The 14,657-nt window shown below is 49.3% G+C and overlaps 3 protein-coding genes across 6 annotated transcripts in view; 1 reads left to right on the forward strand and 2 right to left on the reverse strand.

Moving 5' to 3' along the window:
• Positions 1-3,375: 3,375 nt before the first annotated feature.
• Positions 3,376-11,303, reverse strand: LOC9651790 (protein NETWORKED 1D). Of its 4 annotated transcripts, XM_024661567.1 has the most exons (5): positions 11,056-11,303; positions 10,703-10,767; positions 10,530-10,641; positions 6,382-10,445; positions 3,381-5,979 (listed from the first exon to the last, which is right to left on the reverse strand). In XM_024661567.1, the coding sequence occupies exons 3-5, from the start codon at positions 10,606-10,608 to the stop codon at positions 3,466-3,468; spliced, it is 6,657 nt and encodes a 2,218-aa protein (XP_024517335.1). In that variant the 5' UTR covers positions 10,609-10,641; positions 10,703-10,767; positions 11,056-11,303; the 3' UTR covers positions 3,381-3,465. The 4 variants fall into 4 exon arrangements, with proteins under 4 accessions (XP_024517334.1, XP_024517333.1, XP_024517335.1 ...); XM_024661566.1 differs by lacking the exon at positions 11,056-11,303 and adding an exon at positions 10,856-11,048 and having other exon boundaries at positions 3,376-10,445; XM_024661565.1 differs by lacking the exon at positions 11,056-11,303 and adding an exon at positions 10,830-11,048 and having other exon boundaries at positions 3,376-10,445.
• A 92-nt stretch (positions 11,304-11,395) lies between these two features.
• On the reverse strand, positions 11,396-13,450 carry LOC112341457 (pentatricopeptide repeat-containing protein At4g02750-like). The gene has a single exon (XM_024661568.1). It carries the CDS (start codon positions 13,427-13,429, stop codon positions 11,600-11,602), a length of 1,830 nt encoding a protein of 609 aa, XP_024517336.1. The 5' UTR covers positions 13,430-13,450; the 3' UTR covers positions 11,396-11,599.
• A 47-nt stretch (positions 13,451-13,497) lies between these two features.
• LOC112341437 (pentatricopeptide repeat-containing protein At4g02750-like) overlaps positions 13,498-14,657 on the forward strand; it is a 1,889-nt gene continuing 729 nt past the window's right edge. Inside the window, exon 1 of the mRNA XM_024661523.1 lies at positions 13,498-14,640. Within this exon, the coding sequence (XP_024517291.1) occupies positions 13,498-14,640 (1,143 nt within the window). The remainder of the gene's footprint in view (positions 14,641-14,657) is intronic.

Here is a 14,657-nt window from a genome sequence, read left to right on the forward strand (position 1 = left end):
AGTGAGAAGCGGCACAAACCCTTCCAGCACTCGATCCTCCTCGTCCTCCCCATCGTACCGAGGAACCACAAAGCCATTGTTTGGCTGGAACAGCCAGTAATACTCATCATCATCAAGCCACACCGTTCGCTTGCAATCCCCGTCAACCATTGGCACGGAACGAATGTCTTTCAGAGACACGACTTTATCGATGCTTGGATCTCTATAAGACTTGCAATTGTCCCGGCAACAATAGTATAGAATCCGTCCCGAGGATAGCCTCTTATTTATATTGTCGACGATGCCACTACAATAGAACTCTGCAGAGCAGCTGAATACATAGAGATCATAGATGGCAGCCATGCTCTCCAGGAAAGGGATCAACCCAGGCCTCATGCCGATGTCATAGCCACCAGCCACGAAATCCGTGACTTTCGCGTTCTTGGAGATGAGGCAGTCGTCCAAGTCCAAAACCAGCGCTGGGCGTGCCATTGAACTTTTCAGACCCTAAGAGTGCCCATATATTTATGACTTTCTTCTGCCACGTGGCGTGCATCCAACGGCGGAGTAAGTTGGTATTGATATCCCATCCCTACCTAAAATAAAAAAGGGAAGGTTTCTCTTGTAGGCTATCGGTGAGAGTTCCACTCAGTGCGTCTGGTTCTTGTAGATTTCGGGATCTAAGGCCTGTGAAGGCGTGTGGCAGCTCCGGCGACGTGCATTTCGCGAAGAAATGCCATGGCGATGCATCGGAGCGGGCATGACCACGATCTCTACGTTGTAAACGCATATGGAACTTTGGTGGAAGCTGAGAGAGTTTTTACAGGGATGGGGTATTGCAGTGTGGTCTCTTGGATACTGATGCTGGGCTACGTGGGCTACGTGGAAAACGGGGAAGAGGCACTGGTTTTACAGGCACTGTCATGGATGAGAGCAGAGAAGTGTGGCTCCAAATGACAGGACCTTTGTTGCTGCTCTCAAGGCATGCTCCGGTCTAGCGGCCAAAGAAGAAGGCAGCAAAGTTGGAAGGTGGTTCGTGAAAACAAGCGCTGGAGAAAGGCACGGATATTCAGTCTCAAGTTTCAGACGAGCTAGATATATTCGTGGCCAGCTCGCTGGGTGCCCGGACAAGTCTCGAGCGGTTTTCGAGAGAATGCCGCAGCATGACCTGGTTTCTGGGATACGTGGAAAACGGCCAGCCAGAGATAGCTTTGGTGCTGTTTTTTTCTTCGAGCTGCGCTGAGAATGAGCCGTGCTACGTTGCTGCTCTCAAGGGTTGTAAGAGTTGGCATCGAAGGAGCAAGGGACGAAGCCTGTGGAAGTCCTGGAGATGGGGATGGAAATTTACTCCAGAGCTAGAAGCAGTGGGTTTGACTCCGTCGTGTCAGCAACACTCATCGGTTTATATGCTGCGTGTGAGACCATGATCGACGCTCGGAAGGTCTTTGACAGGATGGAGCAAGTCTCCTGGAATGCTCTAATACTTGGTCAGATGACCAAACTCTAGATCCTTGGAAGAGAACCTGTGGTCGGGGGTCTTGGCATAGAAATCGCTGTGCTTGTGCCATAAAATTAAAGAGAATCCATCAATATGCTTTTAGAATAAAGACGGCTTTAAAATCTATGTTCGCGCCCAAATGGCACGAATCACTGCTGGGCGGCATTTAGCTCCTCTTGATCTCGTCCGTGTTGGAGGGAACTGCATTTGTCTGGATTGATCGTCTCAAACTACAGGATGCTGTCGAACTTTACACCAGCAGACTTCCTTTCTGGATATGTGTGAGAACATCACAGTCCACACGGAACACCAACAAGAAAGTAAGCTTCTGCTTATCGCGCTCCTTTTGTTTAGCTTTAGCTTTACAGGTAGTGGCAGCAATGACGTATCAAATATCTTTCTCAGACACTTTCTAGCTGCAGATAGGAGTATTTTAAGAATATTTGTGTAAAGTATTAACAGCTATGGGGCACGAAAACAAAGTTTAACTTCAAATTGTCGGGACATCATCAGGTTTGTCTCCATGGACTCCCGCGAGGAGCTGCTGTAGCGAGCACAATTAATAAGCGCGAAGAGCTTATATTATTGGTTCTCAATTAAACCAAGTAGAAAAAATTGAAATAGGACGCTTTTGTATGATAGACTTTGCCAACTGCAAATAGTCTTTGTTGTAAACTCTGGAATGCAAACACTCCTCAACGCCTTCGAGTGCCTTCAGACTTTCCTCAGCCTTTGCCTCAAGCTAAAAAAACAGCAAATTATGAGCTTCTCTTTGAAAAAGGTAAAAATTTCTTACCAGTTCCTTCTTGTCTTTCTTCTTCTTGTATGCCATTTCCAAAGTAATCTGTTGATACTCCGCCTTTATCACCCCCTTGAGTACCTCCCAGCTTGCTTCGCTTATCACACATTTACCCTCGCTTTCTGACTCTAAACCACCATTGTGTTTCACTCCAATCACTTGCTTCTTAAATTCAGGGTCTTCCAACAGCTTTCTATCCTTACACCTGAATTTTATCCACAGTGAATTATAATAATCGCTCTGCATGAGCATGGCGTTTATGAACCATTCCCTCACCTGTGCGTATAGCAAAGTAAGAACAAAACACAAGACAATATACACTTACGTAAAACCTACGCAGCCCTTCCGAAACAATCTCCCCATCAATCTCGCCAAACTTGAGCTCCCCGTCAACCAGCTTACACTCTTCAGTCCTAAGCCCCTCAATCGCCGGAGCGAAGTCACCCAGTTTGGCCAGAGCGGTGAGAAGCGGCACAAACCCATCCAGCACTCGATCCTCCTCGTCCTCACCGAGGAACCACAAAGCCATTGTTTGGCTGGACCAGCCAGTAATACTCATCATCATCAAGCCACACCGTTCGCTTGCAATCCAGCCAGCAATCGTAATTGTAAAGATAAATGCGATCCTTGTCAACCGTTGGCACGGAACAAATGTCTTTCAGAGACACGACTTCATTGATGCTTGGATCCATATAAGACCTGCAATCGTCCCGGCAACAATATTTTCGAAATCCGTCCACCACTACAATAGAACTCAGCTGAATACATAGAGATCATAGATGGCGTCCATGCTCTCCAGGAAAGGTATCAACCCAGGCCTCATGCCGATCTTGACCACGAAATCCGTGATTTTCGCGTCCTTGGAGACGAGGCACTCGTCCACGTCCAAACGTGCCATTGAACTTTTCAGACCCTAAGAGTGTGATTAAGTTATAGTATATTGTCAAGAAACATATCTGATCCTTCTGATTGGAGGATGCCATCTGATCCTTCTGATTGGAGGATGCCAGAAATTTCCCTCTCGCGGAAATTGTAAGCTCCAGACACACTAGTAAGATCATGCAACTTTATTCTGTAATTGTTCTTTTTTTTTTTTTCGTTTGGTCGTCGCAAAATGATCGCATTATTTATCTCGCAAAAATATTACAGTACACACAAAAATGCACAAGATAGAACCACTCCTATATACTCACGCAGCAGCAGTAGTAGTGGCAGTGGCAGCGGCTGTAGGAGTAGTGTCACTCGAGGATCCCGTAGCACCAGTGAGAGCATTCCTGTTATTGTTATTGTTGTACCACGGATTCCAGAAGCTCTTCCATGTCGATGCTGGCGTTGGCGGCTTGGGCCTGTACCTCACCCTCACGTTCTTGAGCGAGTGCTCCAGCCTCTCGTTGTGCTCCCTCATGCAGCTGAGCGAGAAGCACAGCTGCCGGATCGCCGCTCTCTTCTCCTCGGCCATCTCCGAGCTCTGGAGCTTGTTCTCTTGCTCGAGAGCCACCACCTTGCTTGACAGCTGCGAGTTTGCGAGGGACATCCGCTGCCTCTCCGCTTGGAGAGCTTTCATCTCGCCCTGAAGCTTTACCAGTGCGTCGTCCTTGGCCTTGAGCGCCTGCTCGCTCTCGCTCACGTCCCGGCCCAGCGCCTTTGTCCTCTGCGTGATGCTTGAAACCTCGGCTCGCAGGAACATGAGCACTGTCACCAGCGTCTTGTTCTGCTTGTTCCCTGCCTCCACTTCCTCCACCAAGTTCCTGTTCTCCTGCTCCAGCACCGAGATCTTCTCTTCCAATCCTTGCACCTTCTCTGCCATGGACTCGAGCTTGCTGCGTAGCCTCTTGTCCTCTTCACGGAGCTCCAGTAACTCGGCATGCATCCGGTTGAGCTGCTCGGTGGCGGTTTTCAGCTGCTCTGTGACCTCGGCCTTGTCGTCCCGCAGCTTGATAAAGTCTCCTTCCAGCCTCTTGATTAAGATGTCCCGCTTGGACAGCTCGAACTTGAGCATCCGGTTCTCCTCCTGCACAGAAGCAAGCTCCTGCTGTAAATCACGTACCTTGTTGGATTCCTCCAGCAGGGTCTGGTTCTCGTTTTCTAGCGCCGCCAGCTTGTCCTGCATTGCGTGAACTCCCTCCACCTCCGCGGCTAGTTTATCTCCCAGGTCCTTGTTCTCCGTGTGAAGTGTTCGGACGACCTCTTCGAATTCCGTCACCTTCGTGTCCAGCTGATTCTTGACACCCGCCTTTTCATCCTCCAGCTTTTGCACCTCAGTGGACATGTCCTTCTCCAACACGTCCTTTTCTTTTTGCAAGCAGGCCAGCTCGTCGTTGAGCTTGACGATGCTCGTAGAGACCTGATGGTGCTCCTCCTTTACTCTTTGATACTCCGCATCCAGCTTTTCGTTCTTGTCTTTAAGCCCGGCAATCTCTAGCTGGAGGCCACCAATTCTCTGCTCGCTCTCGCTCGTCTTTCTGGCGTCCATTGCAACGAGTTCGTCTTTTTCGGACTTGAGTTTGGCGATCTGTTCCTCAAGCTCTCGAAGCTGAGCATCCTTGTTTGATATCTCGCTTTGCAGTTGTAGCTCCTGTTCTTTTAGCGCTCTATGGTTTGCTTGCAAGTCCGCCACATGCTTTTCAACAACATCCTGTCCAAGCGGCGCCCGTGTTTCCTGCTGCTCTTCAGGCTTCTCCATCCCAAAGAACGTAAGCAGCTTCCAGATCTCTTTTGATCTGGTCTCCTTGAATGCTTCGTAATCTCTTGTCATCACGGTCAGGTTCTCCTCCCGCTCCTTCAAGTGAGAGGCCAGCTCTGCGTGGAGCATGCTTGCCTTCTTTACCTCCTTGTTCAAGGAATCCTTCTCTTGCTTCAGCTTATCAATCTCGTCTTCGAGTTGCTGGATACGTGCGCCTCGACGCTCTAAGTCACTACTTAAGCAGGCTTCCCGTTCTTTGAGCTCCCCGTACTTCGACTGTAGTTCCATGGCTTTTTTCTCCACCTCGTCATGAGTCACATCTCGCTCCTCAGGCGGGCTATCATCCGCTCCAAACAAATACTTGAACAGGCTGAAAGACTCGCGCGACTTAGCTTGTTTGAAGCTCTCAAACTCAAGCTCTCTCGTCTCGTGCACCTCGGCTTTTTCATCCAGTAAAGCCTGTGTCTTCTCCTTCAGCTGCTTCATCTCTTCCAGATCACAGGCGCTTCGGCTCAACTTTGCTTTAAACTCTTCCTTCTCTTGTTGTGCCCTGAGGCGAGTCTGCTCCAATTCAGACTTGGTATCCACCAAGTCCGACTCCACGTTTTTCTTCCCGGCTTGAAGCTGTTCGTGTTCCTTTTGCAAGGATGTTAGCTCCGCATTGAGCTTCTCCATGCTTGCAGAGACACTCGCATGCTCTTCATTAGCCTTCTGTAAATCTGCGGCTAGTTTCTGGCACCTTTCTTCGAAATCCTTGACCGTGACTTCCAGCTCTTGAATTTTACGGTCGTAATCAGCTGTTTTCTTCGCCTCATTCTCAACACTCCTTTGATGCTCTTCATGCAGGTCACATTTTTCCTGTTTGAGCTGCCCGATCTCTCCCATGGCTTCCTGGAGTCGAGCATTACTAGCAGAAAGGTCGTCCTCCAGCTCCCGCTGTCGTTTCTCCAGCTCCAGTTGACTAGCTTGCAAAGCTACCTTAGTATTCTCCAAGTCCGACTCTGCCATCTTCTTCTCCGCCTGAAGCTGTTCGTGCTCCTTTTGCAAGCCCGCCAGCTCTGCATCGAGCTTTTGCACGTTTGCAGAGACACTCGCATGCTCTTCAGTAACCTTCTGAGACTCTGCTGTTAGCTTCTGGCAATTTTCCTCAGACTCCTTGACAGTCGCTTCCAGCTCTTGAAGTTTACGTTCGTAATCAACGGTTTGCTTCGCCTCCTTCTCAATACTCCTCTGAAGCTCCTCATGCAGATCGCTCTTGTCTTGTTTGAGCTTGCCAATCTCTTCCACAAGTTCCTGGAGACGAGCATTGCTAGCAGAAAGTTCGTCCTGTAGCTGCCGCTCTCGTCTCTCCAGCTCCAGTTGGCTACTTTGCAAGTCCACCTTAGTTTTTTCCAAGTCCGAATCTGTTTGCTTCTTCCCCGCCTGAAGCTGTTCGTGCTCCTTTTGCAGGCAGGTCAGCTCCGCAATCACCTTTTTTAGATTTCCAGAGACATCCCCGTGCTCTTCGGTAACCTTCTGGAGCTCTGCAGATAGTTGTCGCTGCTTCTTCTCGGACTCACTGACCAAAACTTCCAGCTCTTGGATTCTGCGTTCGTACTCTGCTGCTTTCTTCGTCTCATTCTCGACAGTCCTCTGATACTCTTCTTGGAGGCCACTCTTCTCCTGTTTGATTTTGCCAGTCTCTTCGACAAGTTCTTGGATACGGGCATTGCTCGTAGACATTTCGTCCTGCAGCTGTAGCTCCCGTTTTTTTAGCTCTTGGTGGCTGGTTTGCAGGTCCGTCACATGCCTCTCGATAACGTCGTGAGTAAGTTCTCGTGACTGATCAGCTGTTTTCTCCTTTTCCAGCCCGAAAAACGCTAGCAGATTGAACATCTCTTTCGATCTGGTCTCCTTGAGCATATCAAACTCTTTCGTCACCGAGTTCAGATTTTCTGTTTGTCTCTCGAAGTCAGATACCAGGTTTGTGTGCAGTCCGGTACTCTTTTGGTATTCTTCATCGAGGGAGCTCTTTTCTTGCTTCAGCTTCTCAATCTCCTCCTCGAGCTGTTGAATGCGAGTCTTTCCATCAAGAATTTCGTTCTGTAAGCATGTTCCATGCTCCTCGAGCTCCTGAAGACGGGTCGTCTTTGCAGCTAGCTTGCTTTGCAGCTGTAGCTCCCTCTCTTTCAAGTCTGCATGGCTTGTTTGGAACGTTGCCAGGTGTTTTTCGACATCGTCGTAGGAGCCTTCCCCGTTTTCCACACCAAGTGACGAAAGCAGCCTGAGAATCTCTCTGGATCGCATCTCTTTGAATTTCTCCAGCTCTTCGTTCACCGAGTTCAGGCTCTTCGTTTGCTGCTCACAGTCAGAAGTGAGTTTATCCTGCATCGTCGTGCTTTTCTTCAACTCTTCATCAAGAAGTTCCTTTTCTCCCTTCAGCGTGACGATTTCTTCTTCGAGTTGCTGAATTCGGATGTTTCCTTCTATAATGTCGCTCTTCAAGGACACTTCTCGTGTCTTCAGCTCCGAGTACTTCGACTGCAGTTCGATCGCTTTCTTCGCCACCTCGTCATGGCTTACATCCCGTTCTTCAGGCTGATCGTCGTCATCTCCAAAGAGAAACTTATACAAGCTGAAAGTTTCTCGAGACCTGGTGTGCTTTAAACTTTCCATCTCGAGCTCCCTCGTCTTGTGCAGCTGGGAATTCTCATCCAGCAACGCCTGGGCTTCATCCTTGAGTCTTTTCACCTCCTCCAGTTCACTGGTAACTTTGCCCATCCTTTCCTGGAGCTCTTCTTTTTCTTGCGACCAGATCACACGAAGCCTCTCAGACTCGTTTTTGGATGTCACCAATTCGGACTTCGCCTGCTCGTTGTCCGTGTTAAGTTGCCGATGCTGTCCGTTCATTTCTTCCTTCTCAGACTGAAGCTTCTGCGCATGTGCTTCTAATGCCTCCCTGGCTTTCTCAGAAACGACAAGCTTTTGTTCTAACGTCGAGATTTGTTCCTTGCATGCTTCGAGATCCTTAACTATCTTTTCAACCTCACCCTCCTTGTCGGATATTGTGGCTTTCAGGGACGTGATTACTTCTTCCCGTTTTTGAAGCTCCAGTGAAAGCTCGCGCAGCTTTTCCATGCTACTCTGGAGCTCTGCTGCTACCTTCTCCTTCTCTTCCTTTGTATTTGCAATCTCTGTCTCCAGCTTCCGACAAAGCTCGGTTGCTGCTGAAACTTCGGCCTGGAGTTTCTCGTGCTTGCCTTGCAAATCCTGATGCTTTTCTGTCAGTGTCTTCATGCTTGCACCGAGAACAAAAGCTTCATCAATTCCTCTTTGGTGAGTCGAGCTGAGTTCAGCATGCTGCCCTTGTACAGCAGCAAGCTCGGACTTCAAGCGCTGAACCTCGGAATCCAGTGACATCGATTTCTGTCCTTCCTCCTCAAACTGGCTCACGAGACTTGCTTTCTCTGTTCGCAAAGCCGACAGCTCCACTTCCAAGTTGGTGGAGTAATCTGTCTTGCTCGACAGCTGTTCCTCTGAACTTCTGTTAAGTTCCCGGAGGTTCTCTATCTCGGTTCCATGGAATGCTACTTTTGCCTCCAGTTCTGATTTCTCTTGCTCAAGGCGACCGATCTGATCTTCTTTCTCCTGCATCGTGACCTTGAGTCCATCGAGGTTTTCTTGCAGTATCCTGTGCTGTTCAGTAGCCGATGCAAGGCTTTCTTCCAGCTGCTTGAGTGCTGCCTTCGCTTCGGAATCGCTGGACTCTTTCATGGCTTGGAGATCCAAAATGTTCTTCTCTGCCAGCTTTTTGGCTTCTGTTACCTCTGAGAGTTCCGTCTGAAGGTTCGAGTGAGTGGCCTGCAGAGTTGCAAGCGTCTCCGTAAGAACCTTGACACGCTCTCCTACAGAGAGAGCCTCCTCCCCATGTTTCTGGCACTCGGATTTCAGCTCGTTGATTTTCGCTTGCGCTTCGGTCAACTCTTGTTGCTTCTGACTCTGAAGATCGGACATCTCGCGCTCCAACGAACTTAAGTGTTCAGCATGAATGGCAAGCTGGCTCTGAGACTCAGTTTTTGCTGCATCGAGGCGGGAAATGCCTTCTTCGAGTTTCTGAACCCACAGCCAAATATCCGTCTCCGAATCCACTCCATGATCTTCAAGCCTTCGGACGAGGTCGAACACCTTCGAGTGCAGCTTTTTGACAGCTTCTTCTTGCTCTTTGGCTTGCAACTCGCTAGCTGAAATAATACTTCTGAGGTTCCTGATTTCTTCTTCCAAGGAGATGACTTCTTCTTTCAGGCTGCCAACCTCAGCTGCATGTGCTTCAACTTTGGCTTGAAGCTCCGACTTATCTTTCTCGAGAGCACCAATCTGTTCTTGAAGTTCTCTGACGCGCTCGGCACCAGAAGTTATCTCGCCTTTGAGTGTCTGAATATCGTTCTCTTTTTCAGTGAGCATGTTTTGATGTTCAGCCGACAGACTCACATGCAGCTCCCTGAGTTCCCTGTTTTCGTTCGAGTGTGTGTTGAGTTGATCTTCCAGCGTCAAATGCCTGTCGTGAAGTTCCGTCTTTTCCCTCGTAAGCTTGGATACTATCTCTTCGGCAGCTTGCAGCTCACTCGTCTTCTGAGAAACTTCTGCAGCCAGACTTTCTTGTTCTTGCTCGAGTTTCTGAACTCCCGCCTTAAGAGTCTTTTGTATCTCGCTACTCCTCTGACTGTCCACCTGCAGTCGTGAGCACTCTTGCTGTAGCTCCTTGATCATCTCATGCAAAGATAAATTCTTTGCTGCTGCACCGTCATCCTTGGCCGAGTGATCCATCTCCATCTCTCCCAGAAACACGCTGATCTCCTCGTTTGCTTTGCGTAGTTGATCAATCAAGCCTTTGTTCTCGGTCGACAGTTTGGTCATCTCGTCTTTTAAAGAGGTCCGCTCCGTTTGCAAAGAGGTGACTTCCTCTTGGAGACCTTTCAGCTCCTCAGGAGGCACAACTTGGCTCAGTAACACACTGTTCCGGCCTGTCACCTGTTTGAGCTCCTCTTCGAGATCCTCAACCTTTCTCTTCCAATCGGTTGAGCCCAGCTGTTCCTTAAGCTGCTTGTTTTCTTGCTGCAAGCTGAACAACATCTTGTGCTGCCTTGAATCATCGTCCGAGTTGTCGTCGTCAGAGCTTGAAGAGCTACTAGAGTCAGACTCTGCATCCTTTTTATTCTTTTCTTTCTTCTTCTCGGACTTCTTCGACTCTTTCGGACTCTCCCCCGGCTTGGACTTCTTCTTGAAGGTGAGTCTCTTTCCAAACGGGGAATTCATCTCTGGCATACTTTCTCGCAGCTCACCAGTAAGTTGGTCGTACCGCTCAGCGAGAGACCTGTACGATCTGTAAAATGCCTCAACCAACCCGACGAGTTCTGGCCTCTTTTGATAGTACATCTCGGCCCGCTTGGCAAAAGAATCTGCGTCTTCCTCGATAAGTTTGAGCATTTCTTTCACCTTGGCATCCATATCTGCTCGAAGGATAAAAGCGCACATCATCATAAAGAAAGAGAAGAATCTCGCTGCTCTACTACTTTACAGACTAAACAAGTTACCTTGGAGATTGTCCTCGAGCCATTTGGAATTCTTTGGACTGATATGACTATCCCACCACCAAGTGTGTGACTTCCCCATCAGTCACAAGACGATGCTACTTTAATTCACATTCTGGAATTTTTAACATAGAGCCAGTAAGATCATAGAAAAGTGAAAAGAACTTCACACTGACCTCCTCGTGAGCTCCCTCTTTTATCTTTCTTACACTAGTATAAGCTCCACACTCCACAGTACAACCTGTTCAGACGAGAAGAGAATCTGTCAGTGATTTCCAAACAAGAGTGTCCCTTCTAGTTGACCTCTCTAGAATTCCACTGCGACACACCAGGAAAGAATTCTCGCAAAAATACGCCGTCACAGGGCGAGTTTCTCACAATGCGCCCCAAGAATCACAGAGAAATCACACGACCTAGAAGATTTTCCAAAGGATCTAAGATATTTCGACCAGATGCCTCACAAACGCAGGCCCGCGCGCATCGCATTGCAAGATCGAAGGCGCAGGGAAGAGAAATCGCCGCAGCTCACCTCCTGAAGCTCGCCCTTTCCAATCGCGATGGCGCAAGCGCGGCTGCAAGAACGAGGAGGAAGAAAATTCGCAATCCTCCTCTACAAGGACTCCTAGTAGGAGCGAATGGACGCCGTCGATAATGCCACGCTGGCAAGAGCATACGGATGCCGTCCATCGCGCAGCCGCAAATCGCAGCCGTCAGATACAATTATTTTTCTTGTCATGGTTGGCAGTCTTTAAAAGCCCTGCCCCACATTACGCCAATTATACCCTCCTCATTTCACAACTACACAAGATCCTTTGGAAAAATCATATACCATGTGTGTGTTTTGTGTCCTTATCAATGTTTAGTCGCGATTTCACCGAATAAAAGATGGAACCTCCGTCATCACAGCATTCTATTCTATAAAAAGTTGGTAGGGCAGTGACATGGCCGCACGTTCATACAATTTCGCCAACATTTGGAGCTCTATGCGATGTCTTCGTGGTCATTCATTTATCATTGTGCTAGTACCGGAAAGTACGAACACTTGATTCTAAAGATTCGGATAGAATTGATCTTTATGTGGCGATCGTGTTTGACAGTAGAACAAACGATGATACATTCTTTGGATCGAGCTCTCTAAGCTGCTGCGATGCCCGAGCTCCTCGCTCTTGATCGCCATTCACTCGACAAGCACTCAGCAAAGTCATCCACGACACAATATCGGCCTCGAAAGGCATCCCCAAGATCAAGTCCTCGGCATCTCCCGTTTTCCCAGCTCGGGCCAAGAGATCAACCACGCATTTGTAATGATCCATCACGGGATTTACTTGATAGTCGCAAAGCATGCGAGCGAAGTGTTCTTGCCCAACTTCCAGTGATCCTTTGTGGCTACAAGCCGAGAAAACTCCCACGTAAGTCACAGCATTTGGACGAACTCCTTCCACGGACATGTAGTGAAGCAGCTCCAAAGCTTGAGATGGAAGCTTTGCCTGGACGTAAGCAGCGATCATGGCCGTCCAGGAGATCTCGTCCTGGTAAGGCATTCCATAGAAGATCCCCAAAGCAAGCCACACTTTGCCACACTTTCCATACAAATCGAGCAGAGCATTCGCGATTTGAAGATTGAGTGGAAGCCCCGCCGCCACCACGTCTTCATGGATGAGCCTTCCTTCGAGAAACGCCACCGCGCTAGCACAGGCGTCGAGAACACTGACGAAAGTTACTTCGTTTGGTTGGATGCCTTCGAGATCCATGGTTTTGAAGAGAGTGATGGCTTGGCGGCTGTGACCATTTTGCGCATACCCCGAAATCAGAGCACTCCACGAGACAATGTTGTGTTTGGGCATATCGTCAAAGATCTGCTTTGCTTCTAGCATATGCCCTGCCTGGGCATAAGCTGAGACAATTGCATTCCACGACACCATGTCCTTATGCGGCATTTGAAGAAAAAGTTTCATCGCTTCTTCTAGTTTCTTAACTTGTGCATATGCCGCCACAATCGCATTCCACGCGATCGAATCGCGCTCGTTCTCTGGCATCGAGTTAAAGATTGCTCTTGCGGCACGGACGTTTCCCTGCTGCGAATGCCCTGTGATCATGGCCGTGCATGACACTGCGTCGTGAAACTCCATGCTCTCAAACGTTTCCTCAGCTCCAGGGAGATCGCCGGCCTGGACGTAAGCAGTGATCATAGCGTTCAAGGTGACAATGTTTGGATCAGGAACGGATTCAAACAAGCTTCGAGCTTCGCGAAGAAATCCCCCTTGTGAGTATCCGCTCATCAACGCGTTCCAAGACACAACATCTCTTTCCGGCATCTCATTGAAGAGCCTCCGAGCTTCTAACAAATGCCCGTTTGAGGCATACGCTGTGACCATAGAGTTCCAAGATATGATATCTCTTCTCGGCATAAGATCAAACAGATATCTTGCCATTCGAATGTTTCCACGCTGTGCGTAGAGTGCTATGATCGAGTTAGACGATACTACATCCTTATCTGGCATAACATCATACAAACACTTCGCCTCGTACAGATGCCCATTCTTGGCATATGCCGCAATAATGATCGTCCAGGAGAAAACATTGGGCTCATCCAGGCCGTCGAAAACGCCGCGCGCTTCCTCCACGCTACCGCATCGACCGTACATTTGGATGATGAGATTGGCGAGGTATCGGTTCTTCCTGTGCTGGCCGCCGGCGATCTTTGCGTGGATTTGCCGGGCATGGGAGAGATCCTTGCAGGATTTGAGCGCGTGGGTGTAGAAATCGGGGAAAGAAGAGGGGCTAGAACGATTCTCGGTGCTCGGCTTCTTGTGATTGACGTCGCGGAGGAGTTCCCTGGCGATCAAAATGGAATTGGAGGAAGCTCCATCGGCAGCCACTGCTAGAATCACGATCGCCCACATTGGGATCTCATCGCCATCTCATCTAATCTAGCTTCCGACGCTATGCCCTCGGTCCAATCGCGCCATCTATGCCCGCTATTGCCAATTGCTCTTCAGTGATTCACAACACGAGGGCATTCCCATCTTCTTCTTCCTCGCACGATAGCATCGCCAGATTTCTCCAGCAAAATGGGAGTTCTGTGGATTCTCTCGCTCAGCTCATTCGATCGTGCAGGGGAGATCTCTCACAAACACGGAGAGTACACGGCTACATCCTCGCCAGCGACGCTTACCGGTCCGACCGCCATCTCGCGAATTTGCTGGTGGAAATGTATGGCAAATGCGGGAGCCTGGACGAAGCCCAGCGAGTTTTCGATCGCCTGGAACGCCCAAACATCGTGTCGTGGACGATTCTCATGGGAATATACACGGAAAACAGGGAGATCGCCAAAGCGAGACGGGTCTTTGACCAAATGCCCCACAAGGACGCGGTGGCCTGGAACGCGATGATCAAGGCATATGCCCAACTTGGGCATCTAGACGAAGCAAAGGTCGTCTTTGATCGAATGCCTGATCACGACGTTTCATCTTGGAACACTTTGATTGCTGCATATGCGCAAAACAGCAGTGTTTACGAAGCCAAGCAGATCTTCGACACCATGCCCGATCGAAACGTTGTCTCATGGAACGCGATGCTCGCAGCATTTGCCCAGAACGGGCATATCCACGAATCGAGAAAGCTCTTTAACGCGATGCCGCAGCGCGACGTTGTTTCTTGGACCGCGATGGTCACGGCATACGCTCAGTGCGGAAAACTGCCCGAGGCCACTGCGATCTTTGACACCATGCCTGAGAGAACCTTAATCGCTTTCACTGTTCTTATCGCTGTAAATGCCCAGCAAGGGCATCTTTTACAAGCAAAACTTCTCTTTGATCAATTGCCACAGCAGGATTCTCACACATTGACGGCTATGATCACCGCGTACGGACAGTCCGGTGATGTCGTACGGGCCCAAAGACTCTTCGACCAGATGCCCAACCCGAACGTCGTCTCTTACACCGCTCTCGTGGCGGCATATGCCCAAGCAGGGGATATTCTCTCGGCTCGACGAATTTTCGACCGGATTCCCCGTAGGGACGCGGCGGCTTGGAATGCAATGGTCTCGGCATATGCCCAAAACGGGCATCTGGAGCAAGCAAAGGATTTCTTTGAGAAGATGCCCAGCCGTACGGTGGTCTCCTGGAACGC

This window comes from Selaginella moellendorffii, unplaced genomic scaffold, assembly GCF_000143415.4.
Source record: "Selaginella moellendorffii unplaced genomic scaffold, v1.0 SELMOscaffold_83, whole genome shotgun sequence".
Taxonomy (NCBI): Eukaryota; Viridiplantae; Streptophyta; class Lycopodiopsida; order Selaginellales; family Selaginellaceae; genus Selaginella; species Selaginella moellendorffii.